The 27,228-nt window shown below is 46.8% G+C and overlaps 1 protein-coding gene across 1 annotated transcript in view; it reads left to right on the top strand.

Annotated features, from left to right (window-relative positions):
• Positions 1 to 27,228, top strand: part of TACC2 (transforming acidic coiled-coil containing protein 2) — a gene marked incomplete at its 5' end in the record, with an annotated part of 132,523 nt that overhangs the window by 24,355 nt on the left and 80,940 nt on the right. The window contains one exon of the mRNA XM_084265327.1: positions 182 to 5,923. Coding sequence (XP_084121453.1) covers positions 182 to 5,923 — 5,742 coding nt within the window. The remainder of the gene's footprint in view (positions 1 to 181; positions 5,924 to 27,228) is intronic.

A 27,228-nucleotide genomic window follows, 5' to 3' on the forward strand; every position in this document is an offset into this window, starting at 1 on the left:
GAGTAATGAGTGCTTAAATCCTTGCGATGTGTGTCTGATCATTTAGCTCCTGCAAGCAGATTATCAGCTTCCCAGTGCATGTTCTGCATGGCTTCGAATCATCAGCGGCATGAATCAGCTTTATTCTCTGCTGCATTTTCTGTCTTGACATGAAACGAATAAACATTTCCATTATTGGCAGCAGCAGTAACGAAGGCATCAGTAGCTACAGCGCTGACGACTTAGCCAATCCAAGTTCAAGCACAGCATCCTCAGAGGTGGCAGGACAGAGAAGCATCTCACAAGAGCACAGAGGACAAGCAGGCTCTGATTTCCTGAAGCAGGCTGCAGGGGCAAGAGAGGGGAGTCTGCCCACCTCGATGCCTTCAGCAGACTGTGCCACAGAACGCACCACGGCAGATCTTGTGAGCAGCAATGAGAAGCTGCCCACCTCATTCAGCCATGAAGCAGCACCATCATCACTGAATGAGAAGGAAGAGGCAACAGGACAAGCTGCTTCTGTGGACAGAGGCCCAAGATGTGCCAACATTGCTGCTGCTTCCATGAGAAACGGTGAGAATGACCCCAGAAGCCCAAGCCTGGAGCCCAGCCCTCCTGCAGCAATTACAGAAATGCAAGGGGTCACACAAATGACTTTGAGTGAATTAGGATGGCTCGGGCAGAGCGAACAGCTGGGTGGCATGAGGGAACCACATGTCCCCACGGCTCCCCAGGGTAAAGAAGTGGGAGATTATGTTACTGCTCAAGAGGCCAAGCAGGAGCTGGGAGTTTGGGAAGTAGGTCAGCAGCAGGCTGTAATGCAGCAAGGTAGACAGAACACAGATGGTGGAGAGGGTCTGCTAATGGAAAAGGAAACCTTAATCCTAAATTATCCAGCAACAGGAGGCTCAGACAGTGAAAAATTTGGAGCAATTGTGAATGCTCAGGGCTTCACTGGGATCAGTGAAGACTGCAATCTACAGACAGGGGCTGTGACAACAGCTACAGAGGATGAGGCAAGTCTAGCCCTCTCTGGAAGCAAAGGGGACCCATCAGAAACCTGTACTTTAATGTCAGAGTTGCCTTCTAACCTTCCAAATCTCTTCCTGGTACCAAAGCCTGAAAAGCCTTTGAGTGAATGTGTGCCTGGAAATGACTCTCAGGACCCAATGAGGAGTGAAGCAGCGAAAGCAGCCTCTGAGAAAACTGAACCCATTTTTCAAAGGGAGCTTCAAAAGGAAGAGGAGCTTGTTAGTGCTGAGCATTTCGGTGTGCCTTCATCATTTAAGCACAAGGAAGAACAAAAATCAGCTGTCACAACCGAAAGCCCCAAAGATGAAGCCAGTAGCAATGAAATTCTAAAAGCTGAAGATGTGTCTAGAGAAAGCACCACACTTCCCGAAACAGAAAGCGTTATCAATCCCACCACGGAAAATTCCCTGGTAGATAAAAGTTTATTACTGGAAGAATATGCATTCAGTGCTTCTCTGAGCAGATCCACAGAGCTGAATCAAAAAGAACTGGAGGCGAATCCAGCAGGAGAACAAAGTGACATCAGAGCAGGGGGGGCACAAGCGGCAGAAACCGGTGAACTACACGTGGGATCAGGGGCAGGAAGGCAGCTGTCCAACTCTGTTGGTAGCCACCACCAGGACACAGAAGATGCCTGCTTGGGACACAATCCTGAAGATTTCACTCTTTGTGGAAAGACTTCTACTGGTGACCTGAGGGAAGAAGCTGGGGGAAAGCCTCTGGATTTAGCTGGTGACTTTAACTTGCCCTCAGACAAGTCACACTCTGATCAACAGATGAGTAAAGAGATAAAGGCTGCCGCAGATGACCTGGACAATAAGCTCCTGGCTTCGCTGCAGCTTCCAAGGGAACGATGCTCACTGAGTTCTGATTGCCTTAACGCTGAAGCAGAAGAAAAAACTTCAGGCCAGCCAGGCTGGAATGGGCCTGAAAACATTTGTTTAGCCAGTGAACACAGTTCACCGCCCCTCCACTCTGAGAACAATAATATTAAGCAGAGTAAGCAGGATGAGCGTTGGGAAAAGGCTTTTGCTAGAGAAACTGTGTTGGAATCTGAATGCCGAACTGAGAGTCAAGAAAAGCCTGAGAGCTATAGCAAGGGAAACATGTCCAAATCAAACCTCGAGCTCCAGGGCTTACATGAGTTGGCAGGGACCATGGATCGTGTGGCTGTGCAGACTGAGGAGGCCTCAGAGGTTTCGGAAACCAAAGAACAGATCAGTCACACCATCAAAGTGCCTTGCAGCAACCCAGAGCAGGGACCTGCAGCTGCAGCCACACAAAGCAGTGCCATGGATGGTAGAGAAAATGAGGCCCTTCAACGGGAGAAGCACCAAACTGCTGTGAGAAGTTTGGCAGAGGACAACGATTTGGCCCTGGAAAGCAAGTGGCGATCTGCAGTGCTGATGCAAACTCAGCTGGAGCAGGTGGCTGCAGTAGGTCACAGCAATACCCAGGCAGCTTCGTCAGAGACCTCCCAAGCTGCAGCTGACACTTCAGGACCAATTCTTCAGCAGGTTCACATGGAAGAGGGGGGTGGCAGCCATGCCAGTACAAGCAGCTGCCCCCCCATGAGTGCCACCTGCAGCTCTTTGGGGACCCTGGCGTGCAGTGTCGGAGAACTGCAGGGTAATGCAGATGTTCCAGCAGAGCAAATGGAGAAGTCAGCACCTGATACCGGTGACATCGGCTGTATTTCAGATACAGGACTTGAACAACAGAAGCAGCCAAGCAGCCTGACAGCTGTCATGAGAGCAGATGATCAGGAGCACAAAGAACGGGCTCTAAAACCTCAACTGCCTTTGGGCCTAAATAATCCCAGCAACATACCAGAAATACCTCTAAACCTTTCAGCCAACCTTGACACAGGCCTCCCTGAGCTAGGTACTGCACCGAGCCCGAGCCACTCTGACCCAGCAAGAGAAAAGGACGAGGATAAAAGCCGTGCTGTGGTGTCAGGGGATTTGTGCCACAGCGAACACGGGCGAAACATTTCTGGTGTGACCACGGTTAAGGCAGAAGATTGCATGGAGCAGAGCAAAACCCATCTCAAGGCAGAAGAAAACTGCCACAGTAAGCAAAACCCAGACAAGCCAGAGCAGGATAATAATTCTTTGATCTCAGCTAGTCAGCATGAAGCAGCATGTCATAGCAATACGTTTCCCAAAGAACCTGACGAGATTGAGCAGCCAGGCAGCGTATGTGGGATAAAGGATAATACTGGTGAAAGCCCTGCTGCTGCTATAAGCACTCATCCAGGGACAGTGAATTCAGCAAGTGCCACTAACATATCACAGGCTTTGCCAAGCGATACAGAAATAGCACATACTTCTGATAATGCTGAGAAAAAGGATCCTCAGTTATCTCACACAGAAACTCAAGGGAAAAGGCCATTAATGGGGAAAAACTCAGAAGAGATTGAAAGTCTGACTGGTGATGGGGAAATCATCCGGAAAGATGGAAACATGGAGATAAGTTGTGAGGACAGTGCTTCTGCTGCAGAAACAAGCAATGTGAAAAGTGATAAAAGTCCAGGGGCAGGGGGATGTCCTGCACCGGTACAGGCACATGGGGAAGTAGCTCCCACTGATAAATCACAGAAATCCAGCTGCATTCAAAAGACATCAGAGGAGCCTGGTTATTGTCAAGCAAATTTTACAGCCCTCTCTGCACAGCCCTCTGCTCCCAGCCACTCTGTCCAACAACCTGGAAACAATGAGAGCGGTGGTACTGAGGGGGAATTACTAAATAATGAGCTGGAAGTTGTAGCATGCCAAAAAACCTTCCAAGATAACTCTAATTTAGAGATTGCTGCAGGTTCTCAGGTGTCTGAGCACTTAGGTCCTTTGCCCGGGGTAAGCACAGGTCAACCAGCGAATTCAGAGAACAGCCCCACGGGGAGTACGTGTGAGAAGGAAAAAGATGTTCCAGACCAAAGTGTTCAGGGTGATGGAAACAGAAGTTTAGCCCTGCCAGAGACTTTAAATGTGGGGCAGAGTGCTGGAAACTTAAAACAGTTCAGTTCTGAGAAGCTGAAGAAAGAGATATCTGCAATTAAATCCAAAGAAACAAAAAGGGAGGTAAACTTCAAAGAACAGCAAAGTGACAGTTCAGCAGAGCCTCCGTTTGCTCTCCCTGCTCTAGAAGGGAAGCTGCTGAGCCTTTCATCTGTTGGTAAACAAGAAGGCTGTAATGAGGAAATTGCAACCAATATCAGCGTCGATGACAAGTGCAGTAAGATCTTAGAGAAACCTGGGAATTCAGAAAAAATGGAAGAGCTTTCAAAAGAGAATAATAAGGTAACCAGGGCGGAGATGGGTATTTCCGAGCAGTCTGCAGAGATCTCTGGAAGGGAGCATGAGGCTCTGACTTGCAGCTCTCTGGATATCGGTTCCAGCCTCCCAGACTTCAGGGAGCACATCAGCCAGATATTTAAAAAAACTGTCCACAGCACGCTGAGTGCTGACTTGCCCCCACTTTTGTCTGAAAACCATGCAGGCTTCCAGCAGAGTCCGGTGGCAGAGGATACAGCAGAACTGTGGAGCGCTGAGAACTTTTCAGAGCCAGACAAGGTGGGCACAGGAGCTCCCGGGGGCACCTCAGACCCAGAGCAGCACGAGTTGCCTTTAGCTGCTGAGCCTGCCTGCAAATCAGCCCAAGGGGAATCTCTGCAACAGCAAAACACAGTGGCAGAGCTGCCACCAGCAAGTGTCCAGGACACTGGGAAAAACAGGCAGCCTGGGAGCTGTGTGGAAGTGGTCCCTAGGTTGGATGGCACTGCACCTGCTGAACGCCCACTGGAAAATCTGCAAAAGCCAAGCAAAACCACTGAGCATCCAGAGAGCGGCGAGATGGAAGGAAGGGAAGGCGTGTGTGCTAGTGGCGTTGATCCTGAATCGCTAATAAGCTTAGAGATAAAGAAGCAAGGACCAGCTTCATTTGATGGGGCAGCAGCTGAGAACTTCCCTGCATATTCTGACAGGGAGCCACCCACTGAAGCTGTTATCTCCACAGGCGATGGGCAGAAGAGTGACTTAGAAGATGCTGCTAACGCCGAGGGAAATAACTTAATTACAGAGTGTGATGCAGACCCAGTTTCATCTGAAGAGGATGTAAGTCTTCCTCCCGAACGGTGCCAGCATCCTAAGCCAAATGAACAGGGGGAAAGTACACACGGTGATCCAGACCCTGCCAAGAGCATTTCTGACATGGCAGCTTCAACGCTTGTCCCAGAAGGATCTTACAATCATGAAAAATTGCCAGATGATTTTGATGTGTCACCTGGGGCAAGCCAGGAGACAGGCATGCACAGCAGTTTTATGCAGGGCATTGAGCCTCGGAATGACATGCAGAGGATACAGGGTGATCCAGTAAATAGGAAATGCTTGGAAACATCAGGAAATTCACAAGACGAGCAGCAAGAAAAGGAAGTGACCGAGCATGGGTTAATAGATTGCTTAGAAAATGAAACAAGCCAGGCTGATCGCTTGCAAACTGACTCTGAACTAGAATCTAGCGGTGTGACTGAGGGAGATGGAAAAGGAAACGGTGACACAGTGTCAAGCACAGCAAAAACAGGTGAAGAAAAACCTGGTGACATGCCCGAAACAGGTACTGCAGGGATGTTAGTCACGGGTGAAGGTGTCTTAGCTTTAAACACCAGCACTGAAGAGCAGGAGAGAGACCTGCACAAAAATCACTCTCCAGCCCTTTCTGTGCTGGAGCAGGGTGAGCCTTCTGCAGGTGCAGATATCACCCTTGCTGACAATCAGCCAAGCCAGACGAAATCAGAACATGAAAGCTGGTTCCAGGATGCCAAAGGAAAGCTGTCACCACCTGCACAGACTGAGCCTTCGGACCTTGACCTCAGTGCACTTCCAGGCATGGCTGAGGCAGGACTACCTACGGAAAGGTATTTACTTTCAATCACTACGTGAAATGGTTGTCAGGACGCTGGGGTTTGAGAGGGGTACAGTTTTCAAGGTGGATTCCCACTGTGCCATTTGGGAGGGCACAGCAGTTCCTCTGTTCTTAAATCTCTCTTAAATTCCTGTTGCTTCTAAATGTGGATGAAATTAGGAATCATTTGTGAGGGCAGGAGGGTCCTGCAGCCTGAGGAGCACAGCTCATGCCCATGCCATCTGCTGGGATGGATTCCTGCCCTCACCTGCTTACACTTCCCAGTGCTCACCTCTTGTAGCCTAAAGTTAGGCAAACAAATAGCACTTCCCAGCCTCAAGTTAGCAGGCTTTTGCCTAAACTTTGGTGACCCAGTTAGCTGAGACCTGGAGCATTCACTTGGTGGATTGCAGTATTTAAAACCAAACCTACAGTCTAACCCAGTTACTCACCCTGTTAGTTGTCTGGGCCTCCCTCTTCTCCTCCTGTATAATATAATTGTACTGACAGGGCCTTTGATCACTGTGTTACTCAGTGTTTCTAATGACAGGGAGTTGTTTCAGATGGGAATTCTTCTTAGCTGGGATGTGTGGAGCCAAAGAGTTACTGGGTTTTGTAATTTCCAAACCTAGCAGGAGCTGCTTTAATCAGGTTTAGACTTTGTTTTTTTGGTGAATTGCTACTTTGCTGTCTGAATTCTCAGCATGATGTGCAGTACCCTGGAAGAAATATGATCTTAGAATAGGTGCTTTCCCTTTATCATAGAATCATAGAATGCTTTGGGTTGGAAGGGACCTCAAAGATCAAGTCCCAAGCCCCTGCCATGGGCAGGGACACCCTCCACCAGCCCAGGTTGCCCAAAGCCCCATCCAACCTGGCCTGGAACACTTCCAGGGATGGGGTTTCCACAACCTCTCTGGGCACTGTGTGCCAGTGCCTCACTATCTAGTGACATCACTGCTTCCTCTGCAACCTCAGCAACTTCCTCGCATGCTGCCCCTGTCCTTCCCACACCACAGGAAGCAGCTATAGCTCTAACTGCAAAGAGACAACAGCAGAGCAGAAAAGCCCAACTATTGCAGACTATGTCAGTGAATGCTCTGCACAGATGGGGCTTTTTTCCTAAGTATGACTAAAAACTTAGATATTAGCTGAATAAGGAGGGAAAATGTTTCACATTCCTTAAAAGTTAAAGCGCTAAAGCTGCATTGGAAGTGAAAATACCAGGAGTGTTTCTGTTGTTGTGAAAACGTGGGGAGTTCTTCTTGTTGTGGATGAGTCTGGGAGGGGGACTGAGTTCAGCATAATTTTGTGAGCAAAATGTACATTAGGAGAACAGTAGAAGCGCTGGTAGTCTGAAGCCATATGACTTTATCTCTAAGGGTCTGTCTTTAAAACGACAAGGAAATTAGAACCTGGCATTTCTCCCTAGCTCCTTCCCTTTCTTTTTGTTTCCCTTTCTACAATGGGAAGCTTCACACTGGGGGAAGTTTTGAAATTACCCAACAAATTGCTGGCATGGCCAGGGCTCAGACGCCTTCGGGGACTGTGGGGCAGTACGTGCCTGTGTCTCCACATGTGCTTTACATCAGGGTAGTTATCATACTTTAAATAAATACCTGTGGCAAGCAGGGCAGGGCTCTTGAAACAGCTGCTGGCAATCCGGGGAGTAGTTGCTTAATACTTGCCTATGCTTTAAGAATTCATTATCACCTGTTTTTCCAGCGGGAGGGTTTGTATCAACAGGCAGCTGCTGCTTCGGGATTGACACACACCCCCCCTCCCACACACACCCCCCCCCCTCCCACACACACCCCCTCCCACACACACATCCCAAGTGTGCATCCACACGCCAGAGGTGCTGCGTGCAGAGCTGGACTCACTGGCAGCACTGCAGATTCACACACTGGGGACTCTCAGAGGTAGGGAGGAGCCTCTGCTTTTCATCAGGCTCATTTCTTCACATTTGTAATACAAAAGAGAAGTAGAAAGCTGTCTAAGTAGCTGAGCTGTCTGGTCTGTCTTTGGCAAGTCCAACACGCTGACCAGTCCAGTTTTCCTCTGAGCTTGAAACTGGTTTTGTCCAGTTGAATTTGGAGCTGTGTCCCATGTGCCCCATACACCAGTCACATCACTTGTTGCTGCAGGGTGGTTTCCAGTTTTTTATTGCCCTGTAAATCCTTACAGAGGATAAACTACCATAATCATGCAAAAAAAGGTGCACAGTTCTAGGAGACAATTGTGGGGATTTGGGCCTGATGGAGAGAACTCCAGGGAGGAAGAATCCTCCCCAGCTCTCAAAATAAGTAGCAGTAAGAAGTGTATTATATCTAGGAGAAGGAAATGTTATGTTCTGAATTATTTCAGCATTGTTTTCTCCTCCCTCCACTGTTTCTGTCCAGCTCCATCTCCGACAAGATCTCTTATGTTGAAACCCCACTGAACCGTGGGTGAGGGGGTGAAGTTGGGTGAGCTGACTCTTCAATCCTTGCTAGGATTTCTTCCAGCAGAGGAAATGGAGGAATTTCTTTCCTTTGTGGCTGTGGCACTGGGAGGAGGGTGGTCTTGTGATGAACAGTAGACCCAAGAACTCTCTGCAGTGACTCCTGCCCCTGGGACAGCAGTCAGATGATAAGAGCCTTTGAGTCTGAATGCAACAGTACAGCATCAATAACTGCCCATCAAATATTCCCTAAAAGGGGTGATTATTTTTGGAAAGCAGGTTGTGGCTAAAGCATTAGCCCTGCTTTCTTATGCAGCTCTGCTGTTAGCAGACATAGGGGAGGCTTGAGTTTTGGCAAACCTGTCTGTCAGCACTAAAAAGGAGTAAAAAATAACATCTTTGGTGGCTTTGGCATTTCTGTCTCTCTGCTGAATCTGTGAGTGAAAACAGCGTTCGTGATGGCCACGTATGGGCATCAAAATGTCATCCTTCCCTCTTGCTCTGGGTATCCAGCTGCTCCACTCTTCTGTCTGAGCTTTACTTGGCAGGGAAGATGAGAACTTGAGGGTTTGGGGGGTTTTCTCCTTTTGTAATGTCAACACCCATCCATGGAGGAGAAAGGAGGTCCTGGTATCTATGGGGAGTCCTTACTCCTTGTGTCACCGAAGTGCTCCCGTTGGCATCACAGGCTATGGCTGATACTGAGCAGAGCACAGAACAAAACTGGAAACAAGGGTAACATTTTCAGGGATGTTTAGAAGTGATGTGGAGTTTTTGTGTGATAACTTCCTGTTATCCAACTGGCTGGTACGTGCAGCCCACCATTGTCCCCGAGAGAGGGTGCCAGGGGAGGCTTTTGAAGTGGAGACGTTGAAGTCATTCCCAGATGTGCGTCTCTCAGGCTGGTTTGGCAAAACACTCAGCTCCCCAACAGGCCTTTGGGTGTTCTGGGGTTGCAGAGATGCTCAGGACTGGGCTTGGGGCTGAGTGTGCTGGTGAGAGAAGAGCACAAGGAGCTGTAAGGGCGCTGCAAGCCATGACACTCATTTTGCAGTAAGATGAGGTTCTCTGCAGCCGGCAGCAGAACTGGTTTGCTGCTGGGAGCATAGTGGGCTGAGCTGGCTTCAGTGCTGAGCAATACACCCAGTGCCTCCGCCTGCCTCCGGTGCAGGAGGATGTCACACAAGCTTGGCCTTCCCAGAGATACTGAGTTCTGGAGCACCCTTCATCCCAGCCCATCTCTGCAAATCGATAGACCAGATGCAGTGTATTTGTAGCTGTCCTCATGCAGGTGCTCCTTCCTTCTCTGTGGTGCCTGAACCTTCCTTGCTGGCCCTACCTCGACCCGCTCCTCGCTGCGTGAGTGGCACCTAAAGTTGGCCTGAAGGGCCAGGAGGCTGTGGCACTGTGCTGCTTTGGGGACAAGAGTTCCCTAACAGCAAGAAACTTCACTGGGAATCAAAGAATCATAGAATGCTTGGAAGGGACCTCAAAGATCATCTAGTTCCAATACCTTGCCATGGGCAGGGACACCCTCCACCAGACCAGGTTGCCCAAAGCCCCATCTAACCTGGCCTTGAACACTTCTAGGGAGGGGCCTTTTACAACCTCTCTGGGCACCCTCTGCTAGGGCCTCACCACCCTCAGAGTAAAGAATTTCTTCATAACATCTAACCTAACCCTGCTCTCTTTCAGCTTCAAACCATCGCTCCTTGTCCTATCCCCACCCTCCCTGGCAAACAGCCCCTCTCCTGCTTTCCTGTAGGATCCCTTTAAGTATTGGTACACCATAATTAAGTCACCCTGGAGCCTTCTCTTCTCCAGGCTGAACAAGCCCAACTCTCTGAGCCTGTCTCCATAGCAGAGATGCTCCAGCCCCTTAATTATCTTCGTGGCCTCCTCTGGACTCACTCCAACAGCTCCATGTCTTTCCTGTACTGGGGACCCCAGAGCTGGACACAGTATTCTGGGGAGTGGGTCTCAGGAGAGCAGAGTAGAGGGGCAGAGAGAGCCCACCACAGGGCCCTTTCCCAGCCCTACCACCATATTATAGGTGCTCTCCTACTGCTGCCAGGGTGTTTTTTAGAGAATGGAGAGTTCTGTTGCATTGACTCACATCCCTTCTAAATCTAAACAATATTCTTATATGGAAAGTACATGGCAGCAGTTGGCATCAGCAAAGCTACTTGAAAAACATTCCTTATGTCCCATGCATGGGTCAGACAAGATCTCTAAAGTTGGTCCAGACATGCTTTTGGATTTGCTTCACGCTTTGTTCTTGCCATCAAAAATTGGCAAGTTCAGTCAGTCAGGAAAGAACATTCTCTCCTTAGCAAATACTGACTTGGTCTTTTTTTTTTTTTTTCTAAATCTGCATAACAAATACAGTATTAAATATTTTAACAGTCTTGCTGGATGAGGTATGGAATGTAGAACTGCTTTTCAGATCAGTCAAGTGAGTTGGAGCACTAAGGATTTGTGGTCGTAGCTTCTGAAAACCAAAGTTCAAAGTTAAAAGGAAATGGTGATTCTCCAGCGTTATTTCCCTATTTGTTTTGGGTTTTTAGCTTGAAAACCAGGTGTGCAGCATCTCTGGATCACAAACCAAAGGGAAAAATAGCTGAAGGTGATTTACACATAAGTGAAATGAATAAAATTAATCAGGCTGTTTGTCTTTCTCTCTCTCTCCTGCCCTTTTCCCTTTGCACCTGAACTATTTTCTCTTTATTTCTCCCCCATCTTGCTGTCACTGTTACCCTCAGGGGGTGCAGGAGATAGTAGAGTTGTGCTTTTGGAGATGCAAGCAGCTCAGCCTGAGGTCCTTAACTAAATTAATCAGATTAATTAACTTCCCCAGATGTGGGAAGTCTGTCTGGGTACAGCGTGTGATATTTAATTTGGGGGGTTTTCTGCTCATGGAAGAAGAAATGAAGATAACTTCCCTCTTGCCCAGCAGATACCTCAGGTTGCTTTCTAAGAAGCAAAAAGGAGTTTTGCCATCTCCTCTAATGGAGCCACCCACCAAACCGATGGCTGGTTCAGGCAGTGTCTAAGTCAGCATAAAGTATTTCTAAAACTCTGATCTGACAGTATGCCCTCTTGTACTCAAAGCAAATGCCAGGTATGTGATACCACACTGGTTATCTCTTTATTTTATTTACCAATGCCTCTGCTACAGAAAAGTACAGAAGGAAATGGGCTCTGGTCCTGCCAAATTGCCGGTACTTCTTGCTCCACTGAACACATTTTGTGTCACTGTTGATAACTGTAGCCATGTATTTTTAACAGAGGTATTGAGGTGGATGGGTGATACCTGAGCTGCCCTTTTCACACATTCCTTTATGTTTCTCAAGAAATTACATTTATCCAAGCAAATACAGGCATTTGCTAAAGAAATTCAGCAAGGATGCTGATACTTTGCCCGATGGCCAGGCAGGCCATGTAGCAACAATTTAAATTAAAAATTACTTTCAGATTACTTTTTATTTTTTCCCTATTTCCCAGATGTATTTTTCAATGTTTTCTTCCAAGCAAGCTGCCTATTTTCTCAAAATCATTTTTGCATATCCTACAAATGCCCATATTTTCTCTATTCCAACTCTGTGTCTTCCAGCTTCTTACCATGGAGCTGGTTCCACTGTCCCTGTTTCTAATAGAATATGCAAAGTAGGATTAGCCCCAGCTTTGAACCCCGCTGAGGGCAGCTCTGAAAACAGCAATTACAGACACAGGCATATTCTCCATGACTTGGATGTGGCTTCCTTCCAGTTTTTCTGTCTTGGCATGCTTGCGTTGCACTAGTGCTTCTCAACAAAGACTCCTCTAGAGACAGGTCTCAAGAGCCAGAACTCTGTAGTACTTCCCTCGTACTTTGCTTTCTGCTTTCCCCCCTGTTATCTTTGATGCTGATATCCTTGGAGCCTGTCCTGTCAATATTGGTCCAGGTATATGGAAGCTCAGATGTGCCTTGCTAATAGCAGGTGGGGCTTAGTCAGATACTGCTATTCCTTGACATTTGGGTACTCTGGGGAAGATAAAAAATCACTATATGGCTCTGTTCACCTACAGACACCTTGACTGGTATCTGATGGGTTAATTCTTACAGTCTGTTTGGCCTTTAAGAATCTCTGCATCCCAAAGTGCGATAAGTGTAGAAATGTTAATTGCTCCAATCAAAGGCTTAATTGTTCTGGATTCTAAGGTCCCTGTGAAATGCTGAGTGCCACCATCCTGTGCTGCTGTCAAGAACCAGCACCAGCACGTTGTGTTAATCTTGTTCCCCAGCTGCTTGGCATCTCCTCCCAAGAAGCATTTCCTGATAAACTCCTCTTTGATCACCGGGGCTTAATCCTTCCTCTTCCCTCCTCTCCTTGTGCTGTCCCTGCCCCATTCATGGTCCTCAGGAAGATACCCAGTTCCCCAGAAGTGCCCTAAGACTCTACAAGGTTGTTTCCAATTTAATTGCACCCATTTGCTTTCTGTACCTCTTGGCACATTCCTTTCAAGGCAGCCACAGCTGCAGCCTACCCTCACAGCCAGTAAACCTTGGGCCAAAATCTCTGCTCCAGTTGAGTGATATGAGCAAAGAATTTGGCCCCAAGCCTCTATCAGATCAGCCAGGGAGAAAGCTGTGCAGTCCTGTGATCCTCTTTCACCCAGACCATCCCACAAGCACCATATACTAGTTATCCTGCTCAAATAAGGGGGTGTCTACTTGTTCCTGCTGATAAAAACTCAAATTAAGAGAGCAGGCTGTACGTAGACAAGTAGGAGTTAAACAACTCATTGGCCTGAGCTACCTGGTGTTTTCCAACCTCAAACGTGTAAAGCTCAGCTTCTCTTTGGAAAGGATACTCTGGAACACACAGAGCACTTGCTTGTGACACTGAGACTCATCAAACTGCTTTTTTATCCTTTCCCAGCCCATTTTTCCTAGCTCTTTTGGCTAAGGAAACACAAACAGTGTAATCAAGAAAGGCTTTTTCTTGGGTTTTTTTTAAGGCACTCAAGAGCTTATGTAAAATCTTTGGAATTTGTTAGCATGATAACATTGTTATGCTCTCCTAGCTGATAGAAATATCAAAGCCAGCTAAGAATAACTCTGCAGCAGACAGGGAAGATTGGATTTGTTTCCTGGAATGAGCACAAAAAGCATGTATGCATTGCTCAGTTTAAAACACTGATGGAATTAGCTGTCATGAAAATAAACGGACACTTAAACCTCCCCTCTCCCTTTCTAAAAAAATGTCATGAAATGAGTCAAAATAGAGTTAGTTTGTGCTGAATATTTTAAAGTCTCCAAGATTTTTCTACATCTTCTCCCCTTTTTATTTTTTTCTTCAATGCTGAGATGGCACATGAAACTTCTGTTGCGTGCAGTGGTCCTCAGATCCCTCATTATTCTGGTAGAAACTCCAAATTGGCTTGGTTTGCTGGAGAAGTTATCACTGAGATTTGTCAGGTTTTGAGTTTAGCTGAGGGTTTTCTAAAACTCAATCTTAATTGTTTGGAAAATTTGCAAGTCATTGGTTTCCCATCACTTCCATCCTCCAAAATGTAAGGGGTTAATATTAAACTTTCTTTATGTTTTGTTTTTTCAAAGCAGAAGGTTAAGGTAAGAGTCTGGCATTTAACAAGGTGGTTATCCCAAAGCCTCACTGATAAAAATCACCAGGAAAAACCTCATCTCCAACCACCATGAATGATGGTTGTGGTTAGTTCGGAGGGCAAATCCTCTGAGGGGCAGCTGAGGGAGCTGGGGATGTTCAGCCTGGAGAAGAGGAGGCTGAGGGGAGACGTTATCACCACCTCCACTGACCTGACAGGAGGGTGTAGAGAGGTGGGAGATGGTCTCTTCAGCCAGGTGACAGGAGATTGGACAAGGGGAAATGGGCTCAAGCCGTACCAGGGCAGGGTCAGAGCAGATGTGAGGGAAAAGTTCTTCCCTGGCAGAGTTGTGGGGCTGTGGCACAGGCTGCCCAGGGAGGGGGCTGAGTCCCCACCCCTGGGTGTGTTTAACAGATGGGTAGATGAGGTGCTCAGGGATCTGGTTTAGCACAGGACAGGAACGGTTGGACTTGAGATCTTAAAGGTCTTTTCCAACCTTGTGATTCCGTGGTTTGTACACAGAAAGTAGTGGAAATACAAACTTCAGGTGTTTGTTGCAGAAGCAGCTTTGGTATCTCAGCCAGGCTGCTCTGCAGCTACTTGCGTCAGCGGTTTTGCCTCTACAACTGAACCTCTGATTAGGAAATGCAAGAGAGAAACTCCTCTTAAATTTCACACTATCTGCAGTGTATTTATATGGGGTTTGGGTTTTTTTTGTTCAAAACAGCCTTAAAAATAGGTACTCATTTTCTACAAGGAACAATTTAATATCACACAGAGATTTTCTTAAAGATTAGTTGTGTGAAGCAGCCTTATTGTTCAGGACTAACTTCAGCATCGCTGTTATTGCAGGTTTTTAGGTAACTTATCACACATATTGTAGTAGTCATACTTGTTTATAGACTAGCAATGACCACAGTTTAAAGACTTGGAGAAAAGAGAGTCTTGTTTGCATGTTACTGGGAAAAATTTGACAGGCTGATCTGAGTTCATCTTTATATTCGCAAAAGAGAACCAAATTGTAAAGAAAAGCTGTGTGGGTTTTCTCCTTCCCCTCCCCCCCTTTTTTTTTTAAACAATTATTGGCTGTAACATTCTTTCCACACCAGTTTCATGGGGTTTTCATAGGGTTTTCATAGGGTTTTTTTGAGGGTTGACTCATTTTTCCAACCCCCAAGTGCTTTGCTTTGGCAAAAGTGACAGGGTTTATGGGAAAACCCCTCGGAAGGAATTCAGAGGAACTGGGAAGAGTAGGTCACCGCTGGCAGCACGGGGTCCATCAGAAGCTTTCACTGGTTGTCGACCAACCATGGAACACAATCTGTATGATGGGGACTCTGATGACATTCCTCAGGTCATAATTTAATCTTCCAAAGATGTAACCTACAACCACGTCCTGGAGTCCAGCGCTTCTGGACACACTGAACTTGAGTACATTGAATTCATTTTTCTGTAATTCAATTCCTTATCTTCCTGAGTGTGGGGTAAAATGCAGTGTGCCTCAGGAGAGGATTCACATGTCGGTCCTGCTTGGAACATGGAAGCTGGGGTGAAGTGTGCATGTATGTGCATGTGTATACATATATGTATTTGTATACATGTGCCTTCCAGCACTGTGCACCTAAAACAATATCAGGCAGCCATGGTGCCACCACAGGAGCTGCTTAGCACTGCCAAACTGAAAAGAAACCCAATTACTTCCTTCCGATCTCCTCCTCCACTATGCTTGTGACCTGTTTAACTCCTGTCCCATAGCTTGGCTAATGTTTTAGCAGACACATGCATGTACAGAAAAGGAAGAAGAAGAGCAGGGATCCAGCAAAGAAAAGCTCCTGAAGCAGAAATTACCAGGGTGAAGGACCTCTGGTCCTATCAGGTCCCAGGGAGAGGCTCCTCAGGTGGTTATTGCCCTTGGACATGCAGCACTTTTGGACCCATCTTCCCTCTGATGGGTGCAGATCTTCTCCCCTCCATTGTTGAGATGAAATCCTTCACCCAAATGCAAAATACTGGTGCTTTTTAAAACCCCTCATCAGTCCCCCTTCCAAAATAAGCCACCCTGATGCTTCCTGGCCTTTCCTTGAGGCTAGCTGTTCCCTGGGAGCTAGGGAAGGGCCGGGACGCCAGCAGGGCCGTCCTGTGGGATGTCTCCTGCCACGGAGTCCCTCTCATCACCGCTCATATCCAGCTCTGGCCCTCTGGAGAAATCTTTTGCAAGACTTTCTTTCCCAGCTCTTTGATCTGCGGCCTCTAGGCCTCAGCCAGACGTCGTCGTGTCACTGGAGGCTGCAGCCTGAAACTCAGCCCCTGTCCTGTAATTGTCTCCCCAGCCTTGCTGGGAGGTTGCTTATCTCTTGTTTTCCTGTTGCTTTTCAGCTTGTTTCCTTCTCTCTTCCCTCAAGACTTCTATTAAGGCAGATCATTGACTTCTCCCAGGGAAATCAGGTCGTGGAGCGCACCTTAGCACTGCGTTCCTGGCATTACTGCGTAGGGGTTTCCCTGTGTTTAAGTAGCAGTGGGAGGAAAGTGGAAATGCCTTTGTGCCAAAGAAGAGGAGGTTGTTTAGCAGGAGATTTTGGTACAGCAAGAGGCTAATGAATAAAAAAGGAGAAGCATGTTATTTGAGCAAAATGACCATTTTATTCAAAAAAAAAGCTAAATTTGGGGCTGTTAGCAGGAAGGCAGCTGTCTTGCATCTTTGTGCCAGAGGTGCTGCTTGCAAAGAAAATCAAAATTTATTTTAATGAATCTTATTCTCTCTGGGGTCTCTCTCCTCCTCAGGGCTGGGCTGTTAATACCTGCGGAAGCTATTTGTGAAATGGTTTCCAGATGACAGAAGAGTTTAACGCTCCCCATCCCCCAAATGAGAGGGTGGCAGGACGCCTGTACCTGTATCAGAAATCACAGCAACTTTTTCCATGTCTGGTTTCCTGCTGCTTGGGAGCTGCTCCCCTCAGAAACTTTAACTCTCTGTTTGATCTTAATCCTTGCTGACAGAGTGGATGCTACTGGCTCCCAGTCCTGCAGCTAAGTGAATTCTCCATGGCCCATCATACCGTATGTGCTGTGTCCCCCTCGATGAGCCACACCTTGTGGCCCAGGTGATGTTGGTAGTCTACATGTTTCTTAGTATTTTCACCCATTATGGCATTTGATTTGGTCTTCAGGGGTCATTTGGTACATTCTTTTATTGCCTGTATGGGTATCTGAGGTGTTAAAACAGCAGTGAGCAGGGCAAGGGGAATTCTCTGCCATCTGCTTGGAGACTAGATGTGAAGGTTGTCCTGTAATGCCTGAATTTACCTGGTCAAAAATCTGTTCCCTCCTTGGAACAGAAAAAAGTCAAACAAGGGCTAGAAGGAGAAACAGTTCAAGAGTGAAAAAGGGAACAAAATAAAATTAAAACTCGATGAAAAACTTGTTCCACCTGAGGTTCAGTTCTGAACTGATGCTTTGAGAGGTCCAACTGGTGTCCTTACTGCAGCCTGACATTAAAAGGAGATGCACCAGTCTTACTAAGAGCTGCACTGAGGAAATGTGAGCTTTGTCACCCAAGCAGGCATCGCTGACACTGCAGCTGAATGTCCAGAGCCTGGGCAGAGTGTGCGTGGAGTCAGCTGGGAAACTAACTCTGCTAAATTAAATCTCTGTAGCTTTATCTGACATCTCTTGGTTGGACATTTGGTAAGCAATGAACCTCCTGGCTGCCTTGCTGTGGGATAGATATTATAGACATTTGGCCTATAGTTATTGTATGGCATGTTATAAACATGATAATCATCTCCCTGAGTAGACACTCAATTAATTCCTTGGGTGCTGGCAGCTTGTATGTGCAATTTGGTGTGTCTCAGTGCAAAGACTTAATTACCTGTGAAGCCATTCTTTTGTGTTGTAATAAACCCAGAGGAAACCCAAGAGATTAATAAGGTCGTGCAAGTAATTAAAACTGCTCCATTTTCTTATAGGCAAAGAAACCTGTAGGAAAACCTGTGTGACTTTAGGAGCCGGCATTTAACACAGGAATCTGAGTAGGAATAAAAAGGTTTGGTTTAGATTTACAACTATAAACAAAGTTTCTGTGGACGCTGTTAAAAACTTCTCCCTCATCCTGAAACTTTTTAAAAGCTTAAATCTTTAAAGCTGGGCCAAGCACCATTCCTGCATCCTGAAAGTGTTGCCAAGCAGCGGGGAGTGAGCAAGGCTCTCCTTAAAACGTGAGGAGGTGTTTGTGTGCTTTAAGTGCTACATACATCGTAATTTAATCTCTCCACATCCCCCACCACGTGCAACAGATGGAAACTCCGAGCAGCCAGCGGCTCCTCGGAAAAAAAAAATCCAAAACCCTGGAAGAAATTCCATAAAAAAACAAAACAAAACAAAAAAACCCGAAACAAAACAAAAAAACGGCAGGGGGAGGAAGAAGAACAAAACCCACGTGGGTTTTGAGTAGCATGGTGCGGGGGGTGGAAGGAGAAAGGGGTTGTGTGTGTGTGTGTCTGCTGCGAGCGCTCCGGCAGCGGGCTGCGCCCCGCCGTCCTCCCGTTGCCTCCGGGGCGGCTCCTGGAGGCATCGGAACCCGGCGGGGGAGGACGGCGGGGCGCGGCAGGCTTGGTCGCTTCGGCCTTTCCTCGGGGGAGCCTCATGGGAGGAGCCTCTGAGAAACAGCAGCTTTAGGCTTCTAACTCCTCGTCGGCCTTTTTTTTTTTTTCTTTTGGGGAAAAGCTCCCAGTCTCTCTTGAAACCGCCGCGTTCGGAGCTGGGTTTGTTGGGGAGTCGGGGACGAGCGGGTTTGTTTTCGGCACCCCGGGATGGTGGAAGTGGAAGGGATCCGTGTTAAACTGAAGGCTCGTTGCGGGTCGTTGTGTTGGAACCGAGGATGACCGGGAAGAGCGAAGCTGGTGATTATTTCCTGGCCTTGGTAAGTAGACACTTGCGAGGGGGGAAAGTTAGCCAAGGAAATAACAAAAGCAGCGTGGTGCAGCTGCGCTCTGGATCAGAAGTGTAAAGTTAGCTGTTGTTTGCTGCTGCTTTTCTCTCTCTCACGAGGTTTTTGCTCCCCCTCCCTCCCCCTTTTATTATCTTTTTTCCCCTCTTTTTCCCCTCTTTCAACAACTTTGGGCGAAGTTACTGCTCCTGCCTGCTGCTCCCCCGGTGCCGCCTCCAGCCCGGGGAGAGGATTCCCTCCCTCTCCTTGCTCCATCCGTGGCTTTGGGGCTCCATTCGTGGCTTGCGGTTGGGTTTCCGCTCGGCCGGAGCGGCAGCGGGGGTGAGGAGCCTTTGGGGAAGGGGGTGCTGAGCGCACCGAGAATCTCTTGGTCCGAGCTTTGCCACCTGGAGCTCGGAGACTTGTCACGGCAGTGACATCAGGATGGGACCGAGAGCCCTGAACGCTGCGTGGTGGTGACGTTACAGGCTTTTTATAATGGTTGACAGTTATTAAAGCAAATATGCTTATTCATCCTGCGCGGGCATGGTTTATACTTCCAGCACTTTTATGTGGCTTTCTGTTGTCCCTCTTCTAGCTTGTGAAGGAAGTAATGCTGTTAACGCGTGTTTCAGGCCCCTGAAGTCTTTTAATCTAAAATAATTGCATTTGTCTAATGCAGTAACTCACCATAACTTTTAGGTTTTCATGTGGCCACAATAATATAGAATACTCAGGCAAAAAAAAAAGAGCTAAATCTCTTTTATGGTTATGATTAATCACATCGCCGCTCGGTCTGGATACACGTGCTATAAACATTAGGGCACTTCTAAGCAAGAAGGGTTGGGTGAGAAAGGAAGTCCAGGCCCTCAGGTAATGTGTGGCTATCCACCATCCCCTGCCAAGATAACTTCCCCGTCTTATCAGGATTTCCATGAGCACTGCCAGAAAAGTATGGCTTCTGAGAAATGCTCGCCCTCATCACGTGTGCCTGACAGCGACAGCCTGATCATCCCGCTTGGCTGGGCAGCTTGGAATTACCTGCAGGGATTGCCAGTTGCTCTGAAGCTGGGGTGCTGGGGTGGCTTTTCATGGGTGACGTGTTGCCCTCAGGAAGTCCTTTGAAAGATGCTGTCATTTCTCCAGAACGTGGTTTCTGCGTTTGTTTTCCTTTCTTACTTTAATAGCAGGGAAATGTGTAGTAAGAGGAGGAAGGGGCTGGACTCAGCCTTGTGTCCGGAGCCTGGGGGAGATGTGGCTGGTGCCTGTTGCTCAGCCAGGATGGTGGTGATGACGACGGTTCCTTTGCGTGGGGACGGGTGGGACTCGGGTGCTGCCCAAGCTTGGATGAGCTGGCTGTCCTTGGGCACGCTGGGCATGGTCATCCAACATCCAGACCTGTTCTGCTGGTGGCTTTAGTCCAGCTCAGAGGAAGGGCACATACATCTCAGACACTGGAATAATTTCCCTGGGAGCCAGTTCTGGTATCTTGGTGACAGTGTCTTCCTTTGGTGTAGACATGCTGCTGTGCACAATACTGTGTATCAAACTGGGGTATCCCCTGAATGAGAGTGGTTTTACTTGTTTAATTAACACATACCACTTCATCTCTTGGATACCTCCATGGCTGTGTGTGTGCAGCTCTCAGCTTGGCAGGGCTCAGTGTAAATACAACGTGCACTTAAAGGCATAGTTTCTCCTTCAGAGTACAGAAGGAATTTGAGATATTTTTCCAAAATCACATATTTAAACGCATAAGTAAGTCTTTGGTGGGTTTACAAAAGCAACATATTTCCCTAAACTTGAACTCGGGACTGTGAATTTATCTGTTAAAATCCAGTCTTGGTTATACCCAGCAAAAGTAACCAGTGACCCCCAGTCACTGTTTTATCTGGTGTATGGGCTTACCCAGTGGGAGCATTATTTGGTTGTATGGATGTAGTTCACTGGAAGATAAAGCCAGGCTTCCCATTTCAATTTTCAAATCTCTTTTTTCCCCCCCCCCCGGAAAAAATGTGTTAATATTTAAATCCATCTTAAAATACCTCACAAGAAGCAGCACAGGAGATAAAAAAAGGCAAGTTGTTTGTCAAGTTTTACTCCCATGCTGTTGAGTTATACACCACTCCTGAATAAGATTGGTTTAGTTTTTGATATCAGTGATGGTGATTTCTAATCTAAGAAATAGCTTTTTGCCTCCTACTCTGCTAAATTATATTGACAGGAGTCCCAATAATCATTAAAACCCTTTTACAGAACAGAAATACCCAAGGTGCCTAGCACTTTATTGATGGGTTTTCTACACGTGAAGTGTATTTCAGTGAATGTGGTTCACATACAGATAAACTACAAAATAAAGTATGAGAAGGTAGAAATTAATATGAAGGAATTACAAAATTCCTTCTGTTTAATTAAGTGAGGTACAATGAGTTGGGAGGAATGAATTTGAACTGAAATAGTCGCCTCTAGATCTCTTTCCCTTGTGGAGAACCACAGGGTAAGAACTCCAAATGGGTAATTCTGCAATGAACGAGTGTTTTTCTCTCATGCACCTGTAAACTGAGGCTCCAAACATCCACTCTTCAGCTTGAGTTTTTACCAAGCCAAATAGGAAATCTAGAGGATTTCGTCTACCTGCCTCGCTCCACACAGTGAGCAACATCTTGTGTCTTGAAGAAAGCGAAGTAGCGGTGATGGGAACGCTGAGAGCTCAGCTCTGCCTTGTGGTTCTTGGTGCCTTTTCCAGAGGTTTCTGGAGTATGAGCAGGATCTATAAATCTTTACCCTTATCTCATTAAAAACAACCAAATGTTTAGGACTGGGAGGTAGCAGGGCTTGAAATGCTTTATTGGTTTCCCTTGGAGTAAAGTTGGAGCTGTTGGTGACGGTTCAAAGGGAGCCACATCCAGCTCTCCTGATTGGAAAAACATGGTCAGGGAGAAGATGCCAAGACCCGGAGCTGCCTTCTGTCTCCAGCACCGGTGTCAAAACGTTTTAAAACTTGAGTATGAAATTGGGGTTTGAAGGTTTGCACCTCTGTGCCCACCACTGTAAAGCTGTGCTTCTTCACATACCTTAAATATCTTCCCACCTTAGTTCAAAAGCTTCTTACGTGGACAGAGGTCAGACACCCTATGTTTAAACGAAGAAATGACCTATCTTTATGCAGTTATTCCTCATTAGTTGGTATTTAATGACAAGTACGGGTCAAGCTTTGCCTAAAACTTACTATTTGTGTACTTGCCTTCTGGCAGTGACTTGGGAAATCTCTTTCCAAGGATAAGTAGAGGCCTTAAAAGTGAAATTAGGGAAAGAGCCTAAGGACACTTGATGGGCAATGTCTTTCACTTGTGACTGTGCTAATAACAGCTTCTGAACCCCCTGGTCTGTGGGCTGAATTTAGTGTGCTCGTTGCAGCTGTTGGTAAGCAACTGCTTGTTAAACTGTGAGGCATTTTCCTTGGACAAGCATTTCAGTCATGCTCATCAGAAGTAGAATTTAGAAATCCCTCTTCCAAACTTGACCCAGAGCTCAGGCAACAGAGTGGAAAAAGCTCTTGGCTGTTTTTTACAGAATTCTCTAAACAAATGGGCCTAAAAGGCAGGTTGCTGGGGAGGAGTCGTCCACAGCAGGGACCTGGTGGCAGGTGCCTGGGAGCCAAAAGTGGTTGTGATGTGAAGGTGGTTGTGATGCCCAGGAATGCCAGTTGTGGAACGAGTTTGAGCAGGTTTTTGGATAGCTTCATTGTCTGAGCCGCACAGAGCAGGGTGGCTTGGCAGTGAGCGGGCTCCCCATCACCTCCCCAAGCCCGAGATTCAAGTTACGTTGTCCATAGACTGTATGGAAGTCGTTGTCTGTAGACAGTATGAAAATTACCTGTAGACTGCATGGATGTCACTGTCAGGAGTTTGTCCTGCAGCAGATGTGAGCAGCAGTGGGCAAACACTTTGCTCCTCACCAGCTTACAGCACAACAGCTTCAACTGCAGCTTGGGCTGGAGCTGAACTTCCTCAGTGTTCCCAGGAAAGATGCTTGTTGCTCAGTCAGTAGCCAGGACAGGATTTGCCCATCTGCCTTTCACTCCTTATGAGTTTAAGAAAGCAGTTACAATGTCTTCTTGTCAAGGTCTGCTTCCTAAACGCTCAATTCAAGGCAGAGCAGAGGGGACACTCTGGTTTGTGCTGTACCCATCCTTTTATACGACTGAGCTGGAGGACTTTAGCACTTGTCAACATCTTGGCTCAAAGCCTCCTGCAGCTCCCTGAGCCCTCGGGTGTGGTTAAACCAGAGAACATGTGGGCAGCTAATTGCTTTGTATTGTAATTAGATAAAAGTAATATTGAAAGTTTATAAAAAGGAGTCACATGTTTTAGGCTGTCACCTGAGAACCACCCTCCTCACAGTGCGTGGGCTCTGCTCTGGGTGCTGTTGGTGTAGTGCCACGTGGCTTGTCAGGGATGCCACAGACAAATGAACTGGCATGATACTGTGAAAACACTGGGAATGAAAAGCAGAAACACTGGCTTACAAAACATCTTGGGTGTAATTAATTAAATCAAAAAAAATATTGGAAAACAAGCTTTGCAAACCATTTCTTCCATGTGAAAGTTTTACTCACAGGTCTCATCGTTTATCTGAAGGATTCCATATATTCAGAATATATTCCAAATATTCAGTTGTTGAAATAACCCTGACATTACAACGTTACATTCTTTGAACCAAAATTAACCCACAGTAGAGAATCACACTGAACTGCTGGGTTTGCAGTTAGGAAAGGAAGTCACAGCTGAGTTCCATGATTTAGGGAGTTTTATTTTTAAGCTGAAATTCCAAATGCTGAGTGAGACTTTTAGGTTCAGACACTTCTGCTCAAGTCTGTTGTCTGTGTATGGGGTAGTATTCACCTGGTAGTGCTGGGAAGAACGTGGCCAGGAGTGTGTTCAGGGAAGTGGCACCTCAAAACCTACTTGGGCGAACCAGCAATGTGGAATTGGAACCCCAATAAAAGGTCATGTTCTATGTTTTACAAAAACCTGAAGATTTTGGTGTGTTTTGGGGAAAACAGACACAGGGCCCTGGTTTCTAGGTGGCTGCATGGATGAGTCAGGTTGAAGTAGGCAACAAAACCATTGTTTTTAGGAGGTTCCCGTGGTTGGTCTCTGTTATAACCAAACAAAAGCCAAGGGTGTGTTTCCAGGTTGTTTTCTTTTGGCTGTGTTGTGCTGGTACTCAGCTGCACCCGCCTTTCCCCGGGTATCAGATCAGGCTGGGTGTCTCCCCACAACACCCAGGACACTTTGACTGCATAGGGGCCCATTGGTGCAGCACAGCTCCGTGGTAGGTGGAAGCTGGATTCAAGCTCCCAGTTACATGGTTTCTGAGTGTGGAAGTTTTGCCATTTCTTCTTTCCAAGGAGATGCTGTTTACTTTTTGCTGAGATCAAATCATCTTGACAGGGTCAGGCCATGTGAAGGTGCAATATTGTGTTCTCCTGGAACACAGGTCTTATGAGGAGCGGCTGAGGGAACTGGGACTGTTCAGTCTGGGGAAGAGGTGGCTCAGGGAAGACCTTACTGCTTTCTACAGCTACCTGAAAGGAGGTTGTGGGGACCTGGGGGTCTGCCTCTTCTTGCACATGACCAGTGACAGGACAAGAGGGGATGGCTGCAAGTTGCACCAGGGGAAGTTCAGGTTAGAAATGAGGAGAAATTCCTTCTCTGAAAGAGCGGTTGGGCATTGGAACGGGTTACCCAGGGAGGTGGTGGAGTCACCATCCCTTGAGGTGTTCAAGGAAAGGTTGGATGAGGTGCTTAGGGACATGGGTTAGTGAGTAATACAGGTGGTAGGGAAATTATTAGACTGGATGATCTTGGAGGTCTTGTCCAACCTTCATGATTCTATGATTCTATATGCCTTATAGTTTGTAGGTGCTTACACTTGGCTTTTTAACTAGTACAAGGTAAGTATCCTTTGGGCATTTTCTGTCATTTTGAGAAATTCCTTACCATAATACTGATTTTAAAGCATTCAAGTATCTCATCTCTCTTGGACACTTGGCTTTTTGTCAGCTTTTATGTGCACTGAGAAGGGAAACTGTTGCTTTATTTGTCCTGTTGGGTTGTCAAGGTGTAAGAGTTTGTCTTAACTGCCAACAGTAGAGGAAGCCTTGTAGGGTGTGTTTACCTTCCCTCATTGTGAGCTCAGTGGAGTGTAAACATACACAATATATTTAAGCCAGCATTAAAGTGCTGGGCTGAAGCAATAACATGTTATCAAAGACACAAAGGACCTTGTGTGAGTTTGCTCAATCCACCTTAAAAGCTGGGTGACTTTGCTGTTCAGCCCTCCTGGTGTCCCATCAGTCCCCAAGCTGGTTAGTCGCTAAAGCTGGCCCAGTGAATCTGTGAGAAAGTGCGTTGTTCCTGCGATCCCGGTAAGATGATCTAGAGAAGCTTATGGTGGGAAGCTGCTGATGTGGATTTCTTCCAGTTCTTCTCAGTTTTAACTCAGAGCTGTGCTTGTTTTTAACAGAGACACTCGGGTTACTGATGGGTTTTTGGTGAATTCTGGCTTTTCTTGCTAATGGATTGTTGGCCACAGTGGCAAGGTAGTTAAAGGAGAGTGAGCAGTAGTTGGGGTGGAGCTGTCAGCTGTATTCTGAACGCAGAGGAATGAAAAAAGGCTAACACCAAAAGCACCAGGGAGGTTTATGTGTGTGCTCTGGATTACAGTCCGAAACAGAAGACTTGCCCTTGGGGTTATAGTTTGTTGTTTGTAGGGGAAAAGGCTCACAAGCTGACTATGGCTAAATGTCACCTTAGGAAACGTTTAGAAAGAGCAGTCTTAGGGTGTTTTAATTTGCTGCTGCTTGTAAACCTCATGAATTCACACTGTTCCCACTCTTCCCTGGCCCTGGACTTCCAAGCTGATCATAAGGCATCTTTTGCTTTGATCCACTTCATAACTTTTGTCTTTAAAACGTTGTTTTACCCTTACTGTCCAGAAGTTAGTCTTGGGGTTCCCTGGTTGTGTGGGCTGTGGGTGCGGGTGCTGAGCTGTAGTTAGCCCGTACGGCGTGGCTGAGCACTGCAGCGACAAGAGCACAGAGACCACACAGCAGCCCCATAGTCCAGCTCTGGTTTCCATAGCCTGACCTTGATGCAGGTGCAAGGATTTTTGCGAGGGTTCAGTGTTGAAAAGTAACAAGGTAGGGCTGCTCAGCATGGCAAGTTTTCCAGAAGTAGGTAGTTTTTCAGCTCCTGAAACAGAGGAAGTTGAGAGAGAAATACCTGTGGTCAGGTGGAGTGAGTCTGGCTGCAGGTTAGTTCACTGCCTGTGTTTGGTTTAATTCTTTGTGTCTATTTTAAAGCTGCACAAGTGAACTCTTGTCAGTGTTGTTTGTTTTTCTTAATGCTTTGTTTTGCATCCTTGCTCAGCTGTAGACATAAAAGCCTACCTGTTGTCCTTGCACACATTCTTTCCTGTCCTGTTGCTTGCCAGGTTCTCCACAAGCCTTGCACAGTGTTCCCTCATGTCCCAGCAGTAGAAACACAGCAGCTCCCACCTTCAGATGCAGCTGATAGGCAGAAGAGGGGTTAACATCACCAGCTTCAGCTCCTGTCTGAAGCAGGCAGGCATGGCCTAACTCTCTTCCAGCACTTACAAACACTACTGACATCTCTGACACTGCTATTATCAGACCTAGCCTGATAATAACACAACAGCAAATGAAAGCAGTACCCTTAAAATGCATGGGGTTATGCTCCCAGTGAGCATCAGTGATGGCAGGACCAGGCTTATACAAGGGAAGAGTCTCGGTGATGTTTCTTGTTTCAGTGTTGTTGCCTTATCCCTTGTCTCCTCACCTGTGCTGTGGAGCAGATTCTTGCCCGTGTGAGCAAGATACATATTAAATATTTACGTATTAAAGCCACTGCTTTGGGGTTTTTTTGCATTTTGTGTAGAAAAACTGCACCACCACTTCTTGATATGGCTGCAGAAAAATTCTCTAGTGCACACACATGTCGTGTCTCTGTGCTGATGCTTTCTGCTTATACCTGCACACTCTACTTCTGAAATGATGCCGGGGCTATTAGGTGAGATGATGCTATTCCAGTCTGTCTGCAGTAAAGTGCAATCATAAAGCATTTCCCCCCTAATATATTATTTACTAATAAGCTCCTATTATTTCCATTTATTTTTTCATCATGTATTGCAGATGGTGTGCACTTTGACAGGGAAAAACACTGGTGCTTACAAGGCAGGGGTCAGTTTGTGCTAAATGTCTTCCAGATGGCAGTGCATAATAAGAGATCAGGTTGTCCCTCCATCTGCCCGGTCAATA

This window comes from Gallinula chloropus (assembly GCF_964237585.1).
Source record: "Gallinula chloropus genome assembly, chromosome: 5".
Taxonomy (NCBI): domain Eukaryota; kingdom Metazoa; phylum Chordata; class Aves; order Gruiformes; family Rallidae; genus Gallinula; species Gallinula chloropus.